General features: G+C 34.8%; 1 protein-coding gene across 6 annotated transcripts in view; it reads left to right on the top strand.

The window, feature by feature from the left end:
• Positions 1 to 22,946, top strand: part of SOX5 (SRY-box transcription factor 5) — a 351,471-nt gene that overhangs the window by 221,203 nt on the left and 107,322 nt on the right. For 5 of the 6 annotated variants that reach the window (XM_047066167.1, XM_047066166.1, XM_047066168.1 and 2 more), the window contains exon 6: positions 3,728 to 3,848. In XM_047066167.1, the coding sequence (XP_046922123.1) occupies positions 3,728 to 3,848 (121 nt within the window). Of the gene's footprint in view, positions 1 to 3,724; positions 3,849 to 22,946 lie in introns of all 6 variants that reach the window. The other variant, XM_047066164.1, reaches the window with a different exon arrangement.

Genomic DNA, 22,946 nt, shown 5'->3' with positions numbered 1-22,946 from the left:
CTGCTCCCTACTCCCCAGTTCATGCTATCTCAAAATAAATAAATAATTTCTTAAAAAATACTTTTAAATAGATGTAGTTTAAAAGATGGGAATATAGGGGTACCTGGGTGGCTCAATTGGTTAAGCATCTGACTCTTGGTTTCGGCTCAGGTCATGATCTCCTGGTTTGTGAGTTCAAGCCCTGCATTGGGCTCTGCTCTGATAGCACAGAGCCTGCTTGGGATCTCTCTCTCCCTCTTTTTCTGTCCCTCCCCAGCTTGCCCTCTCTCTCTCTCTCTCTCTCTCTCTCTCTCGTCTCTCTCTCTCTTTCTCTCTCAAAAAATAAACAAATACCTGATACAATTTCTTGTATCAGGTTTTTTTGTTCTTGTTTTTTTATTCATGAATTATCAATACATGTAGTAGTTTCAGCTGCTGTGCTAAGCTCTCTAGAGGTACAATAATAAGTAAGTTACAACTTCTTTCCTAAATAAGCTCATAGGTCAAAAGGGAGGCTCAAGTTATACAAGTAACTATTATTCAATACAGTAAGTATTGTATTAGCTTTATGAGGTTAAAAGAAGTAACAGTTCTTTCTGCCTGAAAATTGGCACCACAAGAAAGAAGTGTTTCACAGGCAGACACATTATGTGGGTCTCAAAAGCTTTTGAAAAATAAGTAGAATTTTGCCAAGAAAAAAAGGAAAAGAGAAATCACTCAAAACAGAGGAGAAAACACTTTAGAGCACACTCAGGCATGGAAAAACACCGAGTATGCAAGGAACTCTTCGTGGTCCTTTGAGGCAAAAGTACAGGATCTGAAGCAGGGCAACATCTCTGGAAAGATAGACCGAGGACAACTTGTGAAGAATCTTGAATACCATGCTGAAGGGTTTGGTTGTGACTCTCTAGGAAAAAGCAAATCATTAAAAGTTTCTCACAAAAGGGACATATAAAAACAGATAAAAGACTCAATTAGAAGGAATTCTATGAGCAATCTGACTTAATGTCTGGTTCTATCCTGTGGGCACCAAAACCTGCAAAAGTCAGGCAGTGTGCCTTTCAACTACTTACATACCTGAGGGTGCTTTGTGACTCAAGGCGAAACATGAAGACAAAAAGATTAGTTGACAGTGACTGAAAGCATTCTATACAACTGTACTTCTCCAATGTGGATGCATGTTGGAAACATCAGGGGAACTTTAAAAATGCTGCTGGCTGGGTCTCACCCCTATTGATTCAAATTCAATTGGCGTGGGAAGAAGTCTGGGCATTGAGAATTTTTCAAAGCTTGCCAGGTGATTCTAATATACATTCAAGTTTGAAAACTGCACTAAAACAAGAACCTATTGTTCCTGCAATTCTAGAAGTTTTGTTTCCCCAATTTTAAGCTATCTGAAATTTGGATACTTCCTATAACCCTTCTGTGTGTTTCATTTGGAGTTCCTTTCTTCTTCCCTCTAAAATGCTCTTGTTAAATTTATGTGTACATCGTATAACCAGTGGTGTCTTCGAAAGGAGGAGGTGTACTGTGTAAAATATAGTAACTTACAAACAATGAAATATAAAATATATACAGCAGCTGGGTCTGTTCGTTTCCTTGCTTGGTATTCTGGTCAGTGCCCTCTTCTTGCACTGAACTAGCCCCCATGCTCCTTTGTCTTCTGATTTCTACCCCTTATTTTGCCCACTTATTCCTACCAACTTGCTCCATATGCAGTCTCTTAATTTTGAGTCTTTAGTCAATTGTTTTCCATAGGTTTTTACATCAGGTATATCTTTCCTCCAGTATGCTCAAAAAAGCCTGGCTGTAGTGATATAAACCTTTCGCTCTAACCTTAAGACACTGTCTTTTTGTATTCCTGTTTGTTGTCATTCCCTTTTAGTTTCACTCTAGTGGCAGTGATAGGTTTAAAATCTTTTTGGCTAAAAGAAATGCCTTCCAATTTAGAGTCATTGCTGAAAACAGATCTCTCATTCTTATAGTGCTTATTTTTCTCTCTGTCTCTGTCTCTCTTTCCCCCTCCCTCCCACCCTTTTCTCAAACATCCCCCAACCCCACCCCACAGTGCATACACTCACCAACCAAAATCTCAGGAATAGCTCAGAAGTTTACCGTAAAAGATGAAATAATGGACAAACTGTAGGTGGACTTTTAAAGTGAGAAATGATGAGCACTATGGGAATCATAAGTGCCCCAAGAATGTTCAGTGCCAATGGGAGAAAGAGAAAACAAATCTGAGGGAGTGTTCAGGGTTGCTGTTAGGATTAGCAACTGAATGAATTTGCAGTCTTTTTTGGATATTTGTTTTCTTAGTCTTCTATCATTATCTCTACTGTAATGTAATGGGCATAGGATCTTGCTTTTCTTGTTTACTCTTGTTTTTCTACTGCCAAGCTCATTTTCTTGTACATGGTAAGTGTCAATTAAATATTTTCCAGGGGTGCCTGAGTGGCTCAGTCACTTAAGCATCCAACTTCGGCTCAGGTCATGATCTCATGGCTGGCTCCTGAGTTCGAGCCCTGCGTTGGGCTCTGTGCTGACAGTTCAGAGCCTGGAGCCTGCTTCAGATTCTGTGTCTCTCTCTCTCATTCAGCCACATTCCCTGCTCATGCTCTGTCTCTCTATCTCTCTCTCTCTCATTTCCCAAAATATAAATAAACATCAAAAATTTTTAAATATTTTCCAAATAATTGAATTAATGTGTGGAAGGAGTAGTAAGAGAGAATAAAGCATCAGATACTTGATTTTTAGCATGATCCTAAGTTCTTGGTCATATATTTAATAAAAAAACCATCTAATAATAATGTTCATCAGGGAGATTTTGCTTAATAATTATTTTGGGGAAATATTTTAGTTATGATAACCACTGTATTAATCGGTAATGTGATATTGCTGCATAAATGACTACATTAGGTTGTATTCCTAGAAATCTCTGCTCCATTCCAAGAAGATAGTTATTCTGTTATGCTGGGTTATTTATTTACTGATGTGAACCCCATATCCTGAGAATGACATCTGCAAATTAAAGTGTATTCCATAGATGGCAACCAAAACACAGACCATGTGGTTTGAAGAGTGGTTCAATTGCTTGTCAAAGGATAGATGAAGACAAAAGAGTGTATGTAACACAGAGCAGGATTCAAGGGACTGATTTTAGACCTAGTCTAACTCTCCCCTTCCATGGCCATGGACAAGTCGGTTCTCTTTTGGCCCCAGTTACCTTTCTATAAACAAAAGGGAAAGTCTTCATAACTCTCTAACCTTCTTTCCCAGCTCTTTTGTTCAAAAAATGTCAATCTTATGTGGACATGGAAATTATATTCAAGTAATAAAAGCTATTTATATGTAAAATGATACCAGTTTAGTTAATTTTATTTTAGAAGGTAGAATTAGCCCTAAACAGGATTTATAGAAGGAGATTTTAGTTCAACCTCAGGGCAATTTTTTAACCATTACATTAATGCAATAAGAAAAAGCCTTATTGTATGAAGTAGTGATGCTTCATGTGGGTATCATGTAGGGAAATTATTCATCAGGTTAGAAAATGAACTTGGTAACACCTTCCAACTAGAGTATATTCTAATTTTGCTGTCTAAGGCTTGACCTCAGGGCCAGTGTTTGAGCAAGCTTGTATGCCACTATATTGAATCGAATAAATGGTTTTCTTTTGTCATAAAGTAAGGAGGGCGGGAACCATGGAGCACCAAAACTTCGTCTCTTTGATTCGCTCTATCACGTTCAGCAGGTTCAAGGTCAACTGCCGCCATTAATGATTCCCGTGTTCCCTCCTGATCAACGGACACTGGCTGCAGCTGCCCAGCAAGGATTCCTTCTTCCTCCAGGCTTCAGCTATAAGGCTGGATGTAGTAAGTACCATTGATTTTCCATTTGGGAGTGGGTGGAGGGCATGGCTTTAAATTAGGCAATTTAATGTTCCTGCCACACCAAGAAATGACATCACTCATATAGCATTTTTATTTTAAAGAGGAAACACACCAAAAGTGTAGAAAAGGATTTATGTTGCTTTTTAAAAGAACGTAGATTATTTCTGCGCTTCTGAAGCCAATATTTGCTCTTAATAATTCAGTTTCATAACTTTCATTTCTCGTGTATTTTTCATAATATGAATATAATTTTCAGGTTCAATTTGTTTTTGCAAAGATAAGATAGGAAGATGTTTTTCAATTGCTTTCCATTGCCTTTTAAGATAAACTCATTTCCTAATGTGAATTAGTTGGCCTTTCCTTATCTGTCTCCTGCCTACGTTTACAGCCTAATTTCTTACTAGTCTTCTTTTAGTTCTTAGACCAAACCATACTCTTTCATGACTCTGGACTTACAATTGTGAGTGTTCACTCTCTTCAGTATTCTGGACATCTTTCTTTTTCTTTTCTTTTTTTTTTTATATGAAACTTATTGTCAAACTGGTTTCCATACAACACCCAGTGCTCATCCCAACAGCTGCTCTCCTCAATGCCCATCACTCACTTTCCCCTCCCTCCTACCCATCATCAACCCTCAGTTTATTCTCAGTTTTTAAGAGTCTCTTATAGTTTGCTTCCCTCCCTTTTTTTTTTCCCCCTTCCCCTCTCCCATGGTCTTATGTTAAGTCTCTGAGAATATTCTGAACATCTTTCGACTCAGATCAGGGAGAACTTGCCTAACCTAGTTAGATCCCTTTCTCTTAGTTCCTTTGGATCCTGTATATTTTCCCTTTTATTTTAATTTTATGTAAGTTCTATGAGAGCAAGTGCTGGCTCTGTCTTATTCATTGTTATGTCTAAACTTTTAGTACAACATTCAATTACTTGTTATGAATGAATGAATGAATCACCACTTGTTACAAACACTACAAGGGCATTTTTGCACTAAGTGAGAACTTATTCCAAGATAATTGTTTATATTGCTTACTAATTTTAGATGCCGGTGATTTTATGACTTTTTTTCTTTTTTTATCAAAACTGAAATTGTATATTGTTAGTTGTGTAAACACTCTAATATTTCACTTTCCAGAATTTAAATAGCCAAAATGCCAACTATAATCTGTTAAATAAAAATCATAACAAATTCCAAAGAGAGAATAGACCACTAAGCAACATATCTCCTGGAACATTATTACCATGGCCAGAAAGAATATAGAGAAGTCAAGCTCATTAAAATATTTTTATTGATAAAAGTAAAACATCATCGGAAACAATTAATGAAATATGATCATCTTTTAGATATTCATGTAGAATATTGTATTGTAAAGCCCGGTATATGTGGGTTCGTTTATATTTTAATAAATTGTCCCATTAACATCTTGCTATGCTTCAGTATTTATTGCATTTGAGAAACTCTATCCAACATTGCTAGAGATCAGATCTACGCTTCCTGTAAAAATGATGTCTTGGATTTTCACATTTTAACATTTATTCTTAGTCTTTAAACATTTCTCTATATAATATTGAAGAAGTGGGATGCATTTTTTTAAAATATACAAAGCCATTTGAGAAGAGTAGATTGCAGCTACAGAGTCTAGGTAAAAGTGAACTAAACTCGGGACTATAAAAATTCACACTTGTATGATATTTTGCCCTTTGCAGTTTTGAAACTACTCTTTCACGTCTTTCTCTTGACTTTGGTTTCATGTGTTTTAAGATGGTGTTCTCACTCTGGGTCCTGAGTTTATTCCTTTAATATTAGTTTCCACATTATTCTATCTTCATAGATTGATTCATTCAGAAACACCAACATTTTTTTATGATTAAGGACTATATTTATATTCTAAACATTTAAGTTGTAAGAATAATTTAAATTCTAAATATAGGATTTTAAACTCTGTTGCTATACTAAATTCTGAAGTTTTTGATCGTAAAATTTTGTTTTGTTTTGTTTTGTTTCCATTTTCCTAAGGAATTGCTATTCACCTTAAACGCACGTTGCCAATGTGTTTTTTGGTAATCTTGGTTATTAAAAAGAAAAACAAAAGACACTTTTGAAAATCATCAGTTGTCTGAGATTGCACCTGCAATATGTATGTATAGACGAGTTCTGTTTTCCAGAAAGGCATTTTTTAAGTAACTGTAGAAATAAGTCCCATCAGCAAATATTGTACTGAAGAGAAAACCATGTTGGGTATGAACAATAGAGTAACTTTGGGCCTGGAAAAGGTCAAGGACACCTCTACCTCACTCCCATTTGCCAGAATTGGCATGCTAAATTTGTTCAATGTTAATGTGATGTGGCATGGAGAAACTTCTCCCTTTCTAAAATCGTTCATGTATTATCCATTTGATATTTATGCCTTTGGTGCTTAAAATTACAAATAATACCATTTCTTTTGTAACCTTGGAAATTAAGTAGAATATAGCCTTTACAGCCGCTGGCAAGCCTAAACCTAGTATCATGCCAAACCCTGAAACTCAGAAGCCAGTGGTACAAGAAAGGACCACCCTTGTTGACACTCTTGCACTTTGACTCAGTTTGGGTGGAAGCACTAAGTAGTCCAGGCTATTTCCTCACTAATCACATTGCAGGAAAGAATAGAGATAGGAAAGGACATAAATCTTGCCATCTCTCTTCAGTGGGTCTCCTTATTTTCTCCCCAGAATTGCCAACAACACATCAGTTGTTTTAATTTGAGTATGATTACCTAATTCTCAATGAAGAAGACTGACCAACTCATCTCGATTTCTGTTTCAAGCGAATATCAAAGACATATTTGGTGGTATCAGAAATTCAAATGCTTTTCATCAGTCCATTCATAGAAAGTATTGATGATAAATTTTTCCATTTAGACTATGTATCTTGATCAAATAAATAAAATAAAAATCTCTGGAACTATACGAGAAAGTTCAAATGTTCTCAGGAGGGAAAAGATAATATAAGAACATTAAGTTGGGGAACATAAGCATCACAATTGAGTGGGCATCTGCTGTTTTCAAAAAAAAGAAGCTTTCTGTTGGACATAAAGATATTTTCTCTTTGAAAAATATAATAGTGGAAGTATGGCATAGAATGGAGACCTACTGCTGGATTCTCCCTTAACTGTTAAAATGAATGTCAGTAAATAATAGAAGAATAATTTAATAGCAGTACAACCAAAGACTTCAGAGCAAACTGGCTACATAGTAAAGAAGTTTTAAAGAATGTTGTAGTCCACTCGTATACGTGACTATGTAGATCAGTTTAGAGATATTGATGTATTATTATCAGAATCTCAGGTTCTGTTTTGGCATTTGCTATTAATGAAATCAAGTATGAAACCACACTTCTTCATGGATCCATATCTAGTTATTACTTTTCTTACTTATTTTTTCAATGTTTATTTATTTATTTTGAGAGAGAAAATGAGTGGCTGGGGGAGGAGCAGAGAGAGAGAGAAAGAGAATTACAAGCAGGCTCTTCACTGTCTGCACAGAGCCCGACGAGGGGCTCAAACTCACGAACTGTGAGATTATGACCCGAGCTGAACTCAAAAATCAAATGCTTAACTGACTGAGCCACCCGGGCGGCCCCCTACTTATTTCTTAATATCTAAAAATACTTCCAAACTTCTAAGGTGGTAGAGATAATGGTGTCTTATTAAGTTTAATATTTTTAATATATATAATAACTTGAAAACAATTACATAAAAACACTGGTTTGATCAATTACCTCAATTCACAGACCATTCCACACAGGGGAAAAATTAATGAAATAATCGTATTTTTAACTTGTCAATTCTATGAAAACTGTCAACTAAGTTGCTATATGTAGACACACCCCAATTTTTATAATGCATAATTAAAAATCCCAATTTTAAATTATGTTTGTGGGCACCTGCTCAGTTTAATCAGTAAACTCTCATTAAAGTTCTTGGAATAAATTTTAAAACTAAGTTTCCAATACTGAATAATAAAATAAATGGTGTAAAAATGAATTGGTTCAAGTACACTTTGGATGGTTGAGGAGTCCAAGGACCCAGTACACTTCCCTCTGCTGAAAAGTCTAAATGAAATCCTAACCTCTTAACCAAAGGCTTCAACCTGTGAACCACAAAAGTTGTTTCATCTACACTTTTGTGAAATACAATGTACACACATTTGACACCTAGAGAATACTTCATGTCGCAAGAAGACCCCACTTTTGTGTTCACTCATATGGCAAAAAAATCTAACAAATTTCACAATAATTTTGAATGTGTATATTGGTTTTAGCATTTTAAACTTGAGAGAAACTTTTGAGATAAGGTGGCTGAAAGTCCTAAGTTTGGTTAATACCAATTTCACTGATTCCAACTTCCAGTTCTCTTTCCAGGACACACAGCTTCCTCACACTCCACCCTCAAAGTTAAATGGTGTTCCCTCGGAACACATAGTTTGTAGGCAGGAATGAGAGGAATAGGTGTTTCTCTTTTCACTAATAACTACAGTCCTCTGCTCCTTTTTGTTTGGGTGTAAAATTTCTAGTCATATAATTCTAACAGCTGCCTTAGAAATTTGTGACAGGAACACATTTTATGCGGAAATAAAAAAATCTGCAGGAAGGCAATCCAATAAAATAACCCATTTTCTATATACAGTATAAAACAAACAGTGGTAAAAGAGTTGGCTCAAGAGTTTAGCCCAAAGTGTCAAATTGAATGTGTCACATAGCTGCAGATAGTCTTTCCCCATAGATGGGCATGTGCCTAGTGCTGAAGTTCCCAAACTGTGTGCTAAGGTACCAGGGTGCCTTTACTAATTCACAGGGGCATACAACATATTTTAAAATTTCAAGGAAAATACAGAGACATCTGTCAGACACTACATAAACTACCTTAGCTGTTTAGACCTTTACTACTTAACAAAATGGAAGAGTTGGGTATTTCTTTTGTCCTGCAGGTGCCATGAAAAAATTATTGAGCTGTGGATGGTGCCTGAATCCAAGAAATTATAGGAACTTTTGGCCTAGTCTAGTACATGTTCATTTAAAAACTTAATATGACCTATCTTACTAGAAGGTTATTGGTGTTGACCTATCATATTACAATCATAGAATGGAATATTATAACAAAATTTATCTTGTACTTATGGGTTATGGACAATATTGTATACATAAAGCAGTTGATTCATTTGTCTATACCAGTTGATTCCTGTGTCTATGTGACTTCAAATAGTTAACTGTGTTTTTGTTTCATTTTGATTTAATTAACGCAGTGTGAAATACACAACTACAAGCTGAAAGGTACTTGGAATGAGAGAACGTGGACTTGAATTAAGTTTTGCGTTGTTCTGCTACTGTGATTGTCCTTGTGCAAGTTACTGAGCTTTCTTTTCCTCATCTATAATATGGACTAATAACACCCATTTTACTTAATTGTTTCAAAGATTAAATGGGATTGTATATGAACTAGTACCTAGGTAGCATTGTGCCAGGAAAACACAGATCTGGTTTAAAAGAATATATTCTAAAACCACACCTGGCAATTAATTGCATTTCGTATCCTATCCAGGATCAAATTCATTCAACCACACCTGAATGGGGCTTCCTCTGACTAGGAAAATTGAATTGTTTAGAGAAAAGTATTACAGTGCTGATGGAAACCATTTGTCTCATGTAGATACAGCCTTAACTATTTACATCATAATCACCAAGTTTTAACTTTTTCTGTTGTCATTTTCCACTTGTATATTTATCAAAGCTCATGTTGGAAAAGATCAGGTCATTTCGTTTTTTTTTTTTGTTTTTGAAAATGTATTTAATCATTGTTTTGGCTGTATGAAACTAGAAATATATTCACATACTTTCCACATTTTAACACATTGATTAATTTTTCAGAAATGTGCTAAATAAAATAGCCATATAACGTTACTGATTGAAATATTTAATTGCCTTATGAGATTAGCTTAAATAAATAGAAGTCGATGAGCCAAGCTTAATAAACTTAAAATATGCTGTATTTATTCTTCATCAGTTTTCTGAACAGTATTTCCGCTTCTAATAAAAAAGGAAACTCTCAGTTAATTAGTTCCTCATACACCACAATAAAATTAATGTTTAGGAGTTAAATACCATAAACTTCCTCAGGCATATTTGCTGATGTGTTCCTGTTTTTGGTTAATGTCACATGTTTCATTGTTTAATGGGGATATCATGTGGGTTCCATTATATCTCTCTCGTGTAAAGGGTCCATGTGTCTGGCATTTTAGGAGACTGCATGCTAATTTCTGATTTAACTGTGTCAGCTGACATACAGGTCGTTGACAATCAGTGCTGAAACAATCACCAAATCACAAGCTAAAAACCATTGACATGGTACGCTGTTATCAAATTGACAAAATAGGAAACATGTGTTGTCAGGATCACATACTGTAGGTTCTTTGTACGTTAGCAGAGAGAAGAGGATGTAATCATATATTCAGGCTTCTGTGTTTGTGTGTTTTAAAATTATTGTGACCAGCTCTTCTCTACCCCCCCTCCCCTGAAACACCTTATAAACCAATGACTTTGGGTGAACCCAACTTCGTTGTAGAATTTAGTCTATATATGTATATATATATATATATATATATATATATATAATTTATATTGTATTCATTATATTTGTAATATATATTATATTAGCATATAAATTAGTAGTATTAGTAAATATATATCTAGATCTAGATATATTTATTTAAAGAATTGCTGTGGTACCTGCACAGCCAATCATTTAAATTGCCATCTGAAATAAGTTAGACTGGTGGCTTAAAATGGGAGATGATTAAAAAGTAAAGAGAATTGAGTGCAAAAATGTATATAACATTCCACAATTATGGTGGAAGCTACCCTCCAATTCTCATGGGAAGGATGTTTTTAGGTCAATAAAAATGTGGTGGTTTTTTTTTCCTAAAAGGGAGTTTATAGTATTTTTTACAAGATTCATCACTGAGAGAAGGGAGATGTATGTTGTGACAAAGTGTCATAACTTGGTATAAAAACAATAGCTTATACTGTGCCTTATTTATAAAACATAGACACATAATTAATTTTAAGCATCATAACTCTGTGAGCTGATAACTAAGCTATGTTAGTAACTACTGTTGAATCCCGTCCTCCCAACACACACACACACTACTATCAAAATACACACATGAGCAAACACAAAAAGCAAAAGCCCCTTTTTCAAAAAATTCCTCAGATTTTACTAGACCAAAAATATATACTTAATCTTTTAATCCATCTTGTTTGCTTTTTAACACTTAAGAACATAAGCATGCCATTCAATTTAAATATAAACCCATATGGGTCAGTTTTTCCTTTTTTGACATAATTCTTGATAATGTAGATTTGTCAAATGGAAAGAAAGAGTGCTTGGCTGATGACAGTCTGTGCTCTCAGCCAAGAGGCCTCACAATGTGGTAATACCATATATGACATTGCCATAGTCCAGCCTAACCCTCAGAATTCTAAATTTATATCTTTCTGGCCACAGCAAACATGGAATCTCATCTTTGTAGCAGCCTCACATGATGGTCATCAGACTGAAATGTAAGCCCAGAAAGGCAATATTTTATTTGAATAAATTTATTTGAATAAAATATTTATTTGAATAGAACTGTCAGTGATACCAAACACCTCTGTTTTCCGGTGTGCATATTCTTTCACTGTAGAAAATTCCATTAGAAGACAAACTGTAGTCATGAGGTTGATAGGAAAATATGGAAACAGAAAAAGTATTTAGTAAAACAGGTGAAGATAGTATTTGCTTCCAACTCTACAATAGATACATATCTTCTATGAGGACTGAACAAATCATGCTCTTATAATATCATGTGGAATCATATACTGTTTTAGGTTTATCTACTTTAAAGGCCAAAATAATATTAGTTGAAACATGGTGAAAGAATATTTTTTTTCACTTACATAATAGTCCAAACATTGCTCCTGTGGTAGCTCCATAAGAGCAAATCCCAGGCTTGTGCTCTTATTATACCACCTTCCACAAACTATAGTTTCTGTCTTAGATATCTTCCCCAGCCACCATATCCCCATTCCAGCCAGTGGAAAGGGCAGAAGAACTACAGCGACTTTTTAAATAATACTATTTCCCTAAAAATTTATTTTGGCTCTATATTCAAAGAATATTTTCTTACACCTACTTAATACAGTCATCTCATAACAACCCTTCGCATTTTTTCCTAATATATTAAAGATAGCACCTGCTGACTGCACAAATCTCAAATGATGTAGAAGCATAGAAAACAGAAACCGAAAGTTGTCTGTCTACACTCATATGCCCCTATAATCCCACTCCCCATATGTAATCACTGTTAACAATTTGGTACTTATTTACCAGAACTATAGATAGAAATATGTATGTGTTTATATATAAATAAGTATATACATTTATTTATATATAGATACATATATGTGATATGTAAAATGTGAACATATCTGTAGGTTGTAATGTGTATTTAATGATACATAGATGTTTTATATATATATATATATATATATATATGATTTGTACTAAATAATATATAATGTATATGAGGGTAATGTTCTATGGACTATATTCTACTTATAAATAAAAAAAATCACGACTATCTTTCCTCTTCTGTACTTTTTTTTTAATTTTTTAAGATATTTATTCATTTTTGAGAGTGAGAGAGACAGAGCGTGAGCAGGGGAGGGGCAGAGAGAGAAGGAGACAGAATCCAAATCAGGCGCCATGATCTGAACTGTCAGCACATAGCCCAACGTGGGGCTCAAACTCACGGACTGCAAGATCATGACCTGAGCTGAAGCCAGACTCTTAACTGACTGAACCACCCAGGTGCCCCATCCTCTTCCATACTTTTAGATCTAACTTCTCCTGCATAATATTTCATTAAGCTGGATTACCATATTCTATTTGCATTTCCCACTAATGAACATTTAATTTTGTCTACAATATTTACAGTTAAATAATTCTACAGTAAACAGTTTTGTGTGCACATATTTGCCCCAAATGAACTCTTCTAGTCCCAGTATATGGCATTTTACTTTCATTCATTTGTTCCTTTCTGAATAGTTTTCACCTGAGAGATTGCCTCTAAGTTCTAATGCTCTCTGAGTTGGTTAATGGAAGGTCTAAAACTTTGAAAATTGACTCATCTGAGTCAAGCTATAAATAAGCATCAATGAGACTTGTAATCTGAAACTATTAATTGTCTGGATTTAGTCAATTCTGTTAGAAAAAAAAATTAAAGGGGCGCCTGGGTAGCTCAGCTGGTTAGGCGACTGACTTCGGCTCAGTTCATGATCTCACGGTGAGTTCGAGTCCCGCATCGGGCTCTGTGCTGACAGCTCAGAGCCTGGAGCCTACTTTACATTCTGTGTCTTCCCCTCTCTCTACCCCTCCCCTGCTCACGCTCTGTGTCTCTCTGTCTCTCAATAATAAATAAATATTTTAAAAAATTTTTTGAAAAAAAAATTAAACAAGATATCAAAAGACCTTGGTAATCAAAATCCCATTTCATATTATTCTGTGCCCTTAGGCTAGGCCCAAAGTCATTTCCTCTTTGTGCCCTAGATTTTTAATCTTTAAGTGAGATACAATAATGTCTGCCCTACCCACTTCATAAGGGGATTGTAAAAATTGTGCATTTCTGAGGAATTTAAATTACAATATAAATATAACATATAATTATTATTTATTAAATGTAGAAGTCTGTTTTGAACATTTAGAATGTGACATAATGAAAAGAATTTCAGGAGTTTATTCTAGGTCACTATACTTCTAACCAAGACTTTTGCATTATTTGGTTTTCTTTTTTTTTTAGGGGGAGGGGAAATGCCATAACGGTTCTTAATTTTCAGAGTTCTAAATGTATCATTCTAATAGGAAACTCTAGACCAGAAGTCATCCCAAACATACAGCTCACAGGCTTATTGTTACAGGGGCTAGGAAACTTCCTGTTTTCAACCTGCAGTTTCCAGATTCCAGCGACACTCCAGGAGGAGGAATATCTATCAAAAAACCATGATAGACAGAAAAGTGGAAAGGCTATAAAAGGTGTCAAAGAAATGAAATGCTTGCTAAACCTTAGTATTAAAAGTGGAAAATAAAAACTAGCGTTTGCTTTTATCATAAGTGGCTTATACCAATGCCCCTCTTCCAAATCACTGCTTTTAAGTACCTGAATCATTTGGGGTGTTTTTCTCTGTGCCATTTATTTCCTCATAAGACACAGAAGCAAAATATAGACATAGTAATCTAATGTACATTTGGATATAGAAGCTGTTCCTTAATTAATGATTCTCTTTGAGCAGCTTAAAATGAATTATTGTGCAATAGCTTAAATATGCCTTCGTAGCAATACTGGAATGCAGGAGGAAAAGGAGATTTCTTTGATTCATTGTCACCTTTTCAGGGATACTCAGATTTCTTAGATAATTAACCCAGGAATTTTCATTAGGACTAGAATTCATTTAATTTATGGGCTAAGAGGTAAAGAAAGAATGCTCTATCTCTTATAATCAGAAATGTCTTCCCATTTTGAGAGGCATTTCTTAAAAAATTTATAACCTTTTACTAAACTAGCCAACTGAGTAACTATTAGTTAAATAGGATAAAGTTTTCATTTGCTATGCTACATTAAAAAGACATAAAAATATTTTTTTTATTTTTAAAAACTTTTTACTGAAAACGCCTGTGACAGCAATTGAGAACAATTATCTTAAAATATCTTTTGAAAATAGATGTTTAGTTAAACAAAGGATAATTATTAATCTTATTTTCTCAAAATTCACATGAAATATTTCTATTATTTTATGAGAGTCTCCTATAAAATATTAGCATTTCTCACAAACAAGTTTCAAGTATCAAAGTCTTATTCTAACAAATTAATAAAACCCCTTTACCTTAACTCATGTATACCATATCAGTTGTTCTGAACTTCTTGACTTGGATTCCACAAGACGATTTAGTGGAATTGTTATAAATTTAACCACCTAAAAGGGAGGGAGGGAGGAAACATAGCTGAGCATAGTACTATAAAAAATCAAAGTTCAACTCACTTGGATTTATGAAAGTCTAAAGTGATTTGAACAATCACAATGAAAGATTTTGTTTTGTCATTTGTTTATATATAACATCTTTTTTGGTAAACACTTTGACCATACTCAGGTACTTTAATGCCATCATAATAGTGGGTTCCTTTTAATGAACAGAAATTGTGTTAAGATTTAGGAATTTCATATTATTTATTTCAAATACTCAATGAGATATGACTTGCTTTAAAATTAAAATTTATAAAAGAGACAGATTATGGAATATTATAAAAGAATAATTTGATAAATGAAAATATTTTACAGAACATTCTTTACCTCTTCTGGGTCCATATTTCCTTATATCCCCAAGCTCTAGGCTTCTCTTTCCTCTTGATTTCCTATTCTACTTTTGTATCATTGGTTGCTGAGCTAACACATCATTATTGTTTGAATTAAACCCTGTCCAAATACTAATTTGTTCCTTATTTGTATAATTATTTGCTTACAATCTGTTACTTCTACTAAACTGTAAGCTTTTGATATGGGAAGAGTGGTCTCCTGTGTTGATATTTGTTAATTTCTTAATTAAATGAATTGTTTCTTCATTTATTCAGTCAGTAAACATTTTAACAGCCTGTGCTATGTATTTAACAGAACCATGCACTTTAACAGTTCCTATGCTAAGAACTGGGGATTTAAAGATGAGTAAGACTGAATCTCTGCCTGTAGGTTGCTCATAGTGTAGTTGGGGAGAATGGGGCATAAACAGATGTAATATGATAGACGTATGCCTAGAATTTTTGATGGAGGTCAGGGGAAAAGGAATGAATTCATACTTAAGAGAGGTGGAAGGTGTCAGGAAAGGCTACTTGGAGTGGGGACCCATAAGTCAAATTCCAAAGGATGAAGTGGAGCAGGCAAAAAAGCATTTGAAGAAGTTGTCCAGGTGAAGGAACACAGAAATAACATTCTAAACAGAAGAAAACAGCCTGGACGAAGGCTGGAAAGCGAGAGATGGAATGGGGTGTACATGGACCTATAACAGTTCAATGATAAAAGTAAATTATAAGGCAAGAAATGATGAGTAGTGTGAGGACCTAAGAAGAGACAACTCAGGGGAATATTTATACACTGTGTATGCTCCAGGAAATGAAAAACCATTGGAGGTTCCTCCCATCCTTACTTTTAGGCTTATCCATTTATTCATTCAGCAGATATTTATTATCTATTGTGCACCAGGCATTGTGGCTCTTGGACCTCTTTCATCTTATCTAGTCTTATATATTTTTAATTTTTTTTTAACATTTATTCTTTTTTTTTTTTTTGAGAGACAGAGAGAACAGAGCATGAGCTGGGAAGGGGCAGAGAGAGAGGGAGACAGAATCCAAAGCAGGCTCCAGGCTCTGAGCTGCTAGCACAGAGCCCCATGAGGGGCACGAACTCATTCACTGCGGGATCGTGACCTGAGCTGGAATCGGATGCTTAACCAAATGAGCCACCCAGGCACCCCTAGTCTTATATTTTTACTGAGGATCTAACCCAAGCTCAGCCCTTTCTCCAATTCTTTCTCAAATGATTTGAGTTTGAATAAATTCTTCTTTTCTCTGGTAATTTTTCTCTTTCTTATTCATTTGATTTTCATCTTATGGCTTTGATTTATTTCACTCTTGATATCTGTATGTCTTATTTGTGAAACTGAAAGTGTCATCAAGGCAAGAACTATACCTTTTATTTCTTTGTGCCCTCCACATAGTATTTGATACATATTAGTTGGATAAGCTCTAAATGAATGTATCTATTTGAAAACTGAAGTCTGTGTTTGCATAGTGTTCTAAAAATAGTCTATGATGTCTTCTAAAATAATACTTTTTTTCTAAAAATAGTCTGTGTTTTCTAAAATAATACATTTGGGGTTTGTTTTTTTTGTTTTTTGTTTTGTTTTTTTGTTTTTGTTTTTTTGTTTTTTGTTTTGTTTTTATTCAAGTACTAATGTTTATAGTACTTACTGTAAAGTCCTGGACTTTTTTTTTGTAGAATAAGAATAATTATATCTACCCTACTGAGTTGTTGTGAAGATTAAGTGAGATTTTATACACACATGTAAATATGTATGTGGATGTGTGTGTGTGTATATATATATATATATATATATAATATTTTAACAGTGCTAAAATTCAACAAATACTAGTTGCTCACATTCCAAATTAGTAGGAAAAAATGAATTATTGAAACAGGATGTTGGAGCAATTGAATAACTACTTGGGTAAGAATGATTCATTCTTTAAATAATTTACTAAAATAAAAGCCCAAACTATAACTTTTTTTTTCTTTTTTTTTTTGCTCCTGTCTCTCTTTTCTCCCATCAAATTGGTCATCAAATCTGTCTCTCAGATCTCCTTCCCTTATGCTTAGTTTAGGCCACTATCATTTTCCGCTTGATTTATTGCAGTGGTATTTAACAAGTCTGTCTCCAGTCTCTCCCTCTTTCAATCGATTCTATCCCTTGCCACAAAATTGATCTAAAACACAAATCAGACTATGTCACTCTCCTGCTTAAAATCTTTCAGTGACTTAACATTGCCTTTGAAGTAAAGCACAAGATTCTATAAGATATGTGTTCTACCTCCTTTTTAGCTGCATAGCTTACCCTTCCCTTACCGCATCAGACACAGTGAGAGTAAATATCCTCGAAAGTAGGGGTCAGTAAAAGATGGTGGTTATTGTTCGCACTGCCTGATCAATGGCAGGGGGCTCCTTCCAAGCCAGAGGAACCCACTGATTAATCTATGGTTCCCTAAGATGAAAGAAAGCAATTTTCTTCAAAAGTTCTATCCATAGTGTCCTTTTTAATGTCATTCTTTCCTTAGATTCCTACAGAGCTCTGTCCACCTGGAAGTTAGAGTAGTAAAAGCAGAATGTTTTAAGTACTATCTGAGAAAATGGTGAATTAGAGCAATTTTGGTTATACTAAATGGTGGAAGCTTACTGTGGGACTCTAGCAAGTAGAAGACATGGAAAGTAGGTGATAAAATGGTCCTGAAAGGCAATGCCTTAGTGAAACTAGCTATTTTTAAACATTTTTTTAAGTTTATTTATTTTTGAGAGAAACAGAGACAGCATGAGCAGGGGAGGGGCAGAGAGAAAAGGTGAGAGAGAATCTCAAGCAGGCTCTGTGCTGTCGGCATGGAACCAGATACAGGGCTCAATCCCACCACTATGAGATCATGACCTGAGCTGAAATCAAGAGTCAGATGCTTAAATGACTGAGCCACCCAGGAGTTCCTGAACCTAGCTATTTTTAATAGACATTTTAGCAAATAACCTTTCTTCACACTGTTTCCAAGTTAAGTTCTTCTTTTCTTGAGGTTTTCAGAGTACCTTCTACACTACCTTCTGATTTGCTCATTGTATCATCCAATTGGCTTATATGTTTATCCCTCTCACTTGGTTAGAAACTTGTCTAGGGCTAGGATTGTGTGTGTGTGTGTGGGGGGGGGGGTATGGGTTTTAAATTTTGTATTTCCCAGCACCTAGGGAAGGCAATCTGGTATTTGTCAAGAAAACCAAACCAACCAACCAACCAACCAACAAAACACCATGGAGGGCTAATAAAGGAATGCATCTCCTTGTTTCAGTGAAAATAATGCCATAAAACTTTCCAGAACATTTATACTAATCCATGGATGAAAGGATGTAGGTCCTTGACCCGGGGTAAGAATATATTTGCTTTGACAATCTTCCTGAGCCTAGATAACCTTGTTGGGAAATATTGTTTCTCTTACTTTATTATATATCAGAGAGGTAAATCCTTCTTAATGTCAGTAGGGATTATTATTATCTAAATATTCATTACTTTAACACTATTGCAATTAACATGCTTTCTAAGGGGTTATTGGGTTATTTAATATTAGCTATATCATTTATATCAATAGACACTATAAGCTAGGTTGTATTCTAAAAACAATTGACTAATATACCTCACATATTTTTCAACTTTTTGAAAAAAATTGTTTTGAGCTAGAATTTTCCGTACTTGGCTTTGAAATAAGAAGCCAATTAATTTTGGAAAGGCTTAGGGAAAAACTGTTCAAATGGTTAAAACCTAGGAAAGAGTAAAAGATATTACTTTTAACTAGTTGAAAGTCAATTTGAATAACTTACACATGGTTGAACTTTAAAAGTCAGAATTTTCCATTATTTAATTTTTACTAAGTACTTCATGAAGTATTTACAAAATAAACCTGTTAAATAAGGGATGGCACAAATAGATGACAGTATTTACTTCAATAAAGGATCTTTTTTCCCCAGTAGGTCTTAATTACTCTTTTGCCATTAAGAACCACCCTTGACCTTATTTTTAAAGTCTGATAGATTCTGTGTTTGCTTTGGACACCAGCATATGCATGCAATATATTTTGAATTTAATTAAGAGTGAAATTGCTATATTGGCCAGCTTCACAGCTATTGTATTTGTATTTACTTAGTAACTTGGGACAAATTTGCGTCAAACTAGTTTTGGATATCTGGGTCTGAAAAATTGGTAATAAGGTAGACATGGGTCAAGTTATGTATGTGTGTATGCTAAAAGGAGATGGTTGTGATAATGTGGTACCTTAGACACAAACTTTTGAAAATTAGTTGATATCCTGTTTATGACTATATAATTATATCTTGGAAACTGTATATGATTAAAGACACATATTAGCTATCACAGTCTTTTTAACTCCAGCTGCCAGTCTTTTGTTTTCTCCAATTTACTTAAACATCAAATACATTGATGTGTGGCTGTGTATGGCAAACATTAGTTTGCTAAGGCTACCATAACAGAATAGCACAAACTGAGTGGCTTAAGCAACAGAAATTTATTTATGGAGGCCGGAAGTCCAAGATCAAGGTGTCAACAGGGTAAATTTCCTTCTGAGTTTTCTTTCCTTGACTTGTAGATAGATGGCCATCTTCTCCTCTGTCCTCACATGGTTGTCCCCCTGTGTTGTTTGCATCCTAGTCTCTTCTTCTTAGAGGATAGCAGTCCTGTTGAATTAGAGCCCACCTGTGTGACCTCATTTAGGATTTCAACATATACATTTGGAAGGAGGGAGCACAACTCAGCTTATAACACATATATACAATTATTTAGCTTGTATAAATGTTTTATATATATATATATATACATGCATATATGCATATATATATGTATATATATATACATGCATTTATACTCACACATACAATATGGGATGTGTATAACATGATAGTTATTCATTCATATATGTACAATTGACCCTTGAACAACACAGGTTAGAGCTGCACAGGTCTTCTTATATGCAGATTTTTTTTGATAAATATAATACAGTACTGTAAAAATATTTTCACTTCCTTATGATTTTCTTAACATTTTCCTTTCTCTAGCTTACTGTATTGTAAGAATGCAGTATATAATAATATAACATATAAAATATGTGTTAATTGATTATTTATGTTATCAGTAAGGCTTTCAGTTAATAGTGGCCCTTAGGTCCCTGGGGAGTCCAAGGTTCTACCTGGATTTTCAACTGCATGGGAGTCGGCACCTCTCACCCCTGTGTTCAAGTAGCAACTGTGTGTATATATATCCAAGTAGATCCACATATATACAAAGGAAAATTGACTATATTCATTCATTAATATGCATTAATGAATTTAGAAAATGAAATGATAAAAGATAAAATACCAATATATGCATTTTTAAAATTTATAGAATAATCTAGATTTTGATAATGAACTTTATATGTATGTATCACACTCAATTTGTTATTAGCAATTAGATAATAGTAATTGAGAAGTGCCCAAAATACCTATGCAGGTGCTTGCTATCAATCCAAATGTATGAGGAAGTCTTTGTCCTTAGGTTCGAGATCTGGGGTCATTTTTTTTAATGTTTGTTTTAGTTTTGAGAGAGAGAAAGAGAGACCGAGGGGAGGGGCAGAGAGAGAGGGAGACACAGAATCTGAAGCAGGCTCCAGGCTCCAAGCTGTCAGCACAGAGCCCGATGTGGTCTTGAACTCACAAACTACGAGATCATGAACTGAGCCAAAGTCATTCGCTTAACCAACTGAACCACTCAGGTGCCCGCAGGTCCAGGGTCATTTTTAAAACCCCCCTGCTACCTAACTTCTTTAATGATACTTGCTAAAACTTTATTTCATAGTCATTGCCGTGTTGTATCCAAATAGCCTCCAGTGCGGGGTATTAAGTTTCCCAACTCCTTCCCTTCAGTCTCTTTTCCCTCTACTTTATTCTATCACCTATCAGGTAAACTGATTTCTCTCCATTCCTTCAGCATGTCATACATGTTTTAATGTGTTTCACCCACCCAAAATATCTATCCCCCCTCTACCTGCAAATCCTCAAGGCCAAGCTTACTCTTATTTTCATCTTTATTCTCTCACTTAATTAGAAAAGATGGATGTGTAGTAGATAGAGACCAAGGTTTGTTTTGTTTTGCCTCCCAAAGAACCTAGCAGAGTTCTGGTCACATGGTAGATGTTGTTAAGTACTGATTAATTGATTAATTCACAACAGGGTAACTAAATTATATAAAATGATCACTGTGAAGGGCATCACAGCCTCTACTTTTTGCTATAGTTAATTTTAAGATTATATTGATTAAATGAACAATAGAAACAAATTACATAGTTTAAGTATTTAAGTTGCCTATTCTAATAGTCATACTATAATATTTGTTATTTTTGCTAGTTTGCATAGTACAAATTCAGCTTTTAAACATCTAAACTTCCCCTTATAAATTCAGATAGTGTTTTCTAGATTAGATATTAAAAATACTAAATGATAAATAAAACCTTGTCCATGTAACATCAGTCAGTTGTCCACTCTCTCCCCTGTATCATCAGGGTTTTTTTTTCCTATATTTATTGGATCGTTCTTACTGGCATGCAAGCATTTTACAAGTTTTACAAGTATACCTTTTAAGTAAGGTTTTCTGGATCACATGCCCTCCAATAACTACTGCAAAACACCTCACTAGAATTGTCTGTTCCGTCACTTCTCAAATAAGTACAAACTGTCTGGGACTCTTGTTGAAATTTAATTTCTAATTCAGAAGGTATATACTTGCTGCTTTAACAAATTCTCCCAAAACTTAATGGCTTAAAACAATAAAACATGTATTTGCACACAGCCCTGCTGGGAACCTGTGGCTCAGGATCTTTCACATAGTTGTGACCAGTGTGTTGGCCCGGACTATGTAGTCATCTCTAGGCTTGACTTGAGGAAGAATCTGCTTCTAAGCTTTCTCCTTTCGCTGTTGCAGGCCTCATCTCTTTGCTTGCTGTTGGCTGAGAACATCATGCCTTTGCTATGTGAGCCTCTTTTTAGGGCAGCTCAACATAGCTGCTTAGTCCAAGACAGATAGACAGGGTAGGGTTAGGGAGAGGATAAATAAGACAAAACCAGAATCTTCTTGTAACCCAATGTCACAAGTAATATCGCATCACTTTGCCTTCTTCTCTTCAAGGGTAGGAGATTACAAGGATGTAAACACAAGGAAAGAAGTAGAGTCATTGGGAGGTTCCATCTTAGATGCTGCTGGTCCAAGTAGATTTGGTGTGGGGTTTGAAATTCTACATTTTTAACGAATTCCTAGGTGATAACCGTTATTATTCTCCAAGAACTTCATTTTGAAAAGAAAGGGTCTACACTTCCTGACTCCAGTTCTACTTTTAATCATCCTCTGTTGGTCACACTCACTCCAATTAAGCTTTCTCACCCTCCACTACACTGAAATTGCCCATGTTGGAGTCACCAATGACTTCCACATTACTAAATCCAGCATTTGAAATAAAATCACTCTTTCTGAAAATCTTTCCTTACTTGGCTTCTGGAACATTAAATTTATATTTCTCCTTAGTTTTTCTGAAAGTTGCCTATCTCCCTGACTATAAATATTACTATATTCCACAACCAACCCTTGGACCTATTTTTTTTTTTTATCTACAGTTAACTCC

Source organism: Lynx rufus, unplaced genomic scaffold (assembly GCF_022079265.1).
Source record: "Lynx rufus isolate CCGP_SWC_20201006 ecotype Redwood Valley unplaced genomic scaffold, mLynRuf1.p SCAF_7, whole genome shotgun sequence".
NCBI classification, from domain to species: domain Eukaryota; kingdom Metazoa; phylum Chordata; class Mammalia; order Carnivora; family Felidae; genus Lynx; species Lynx rufus.
This window is presented reverse-complemented; position numbering and strand designations above follow the sequence as displayed.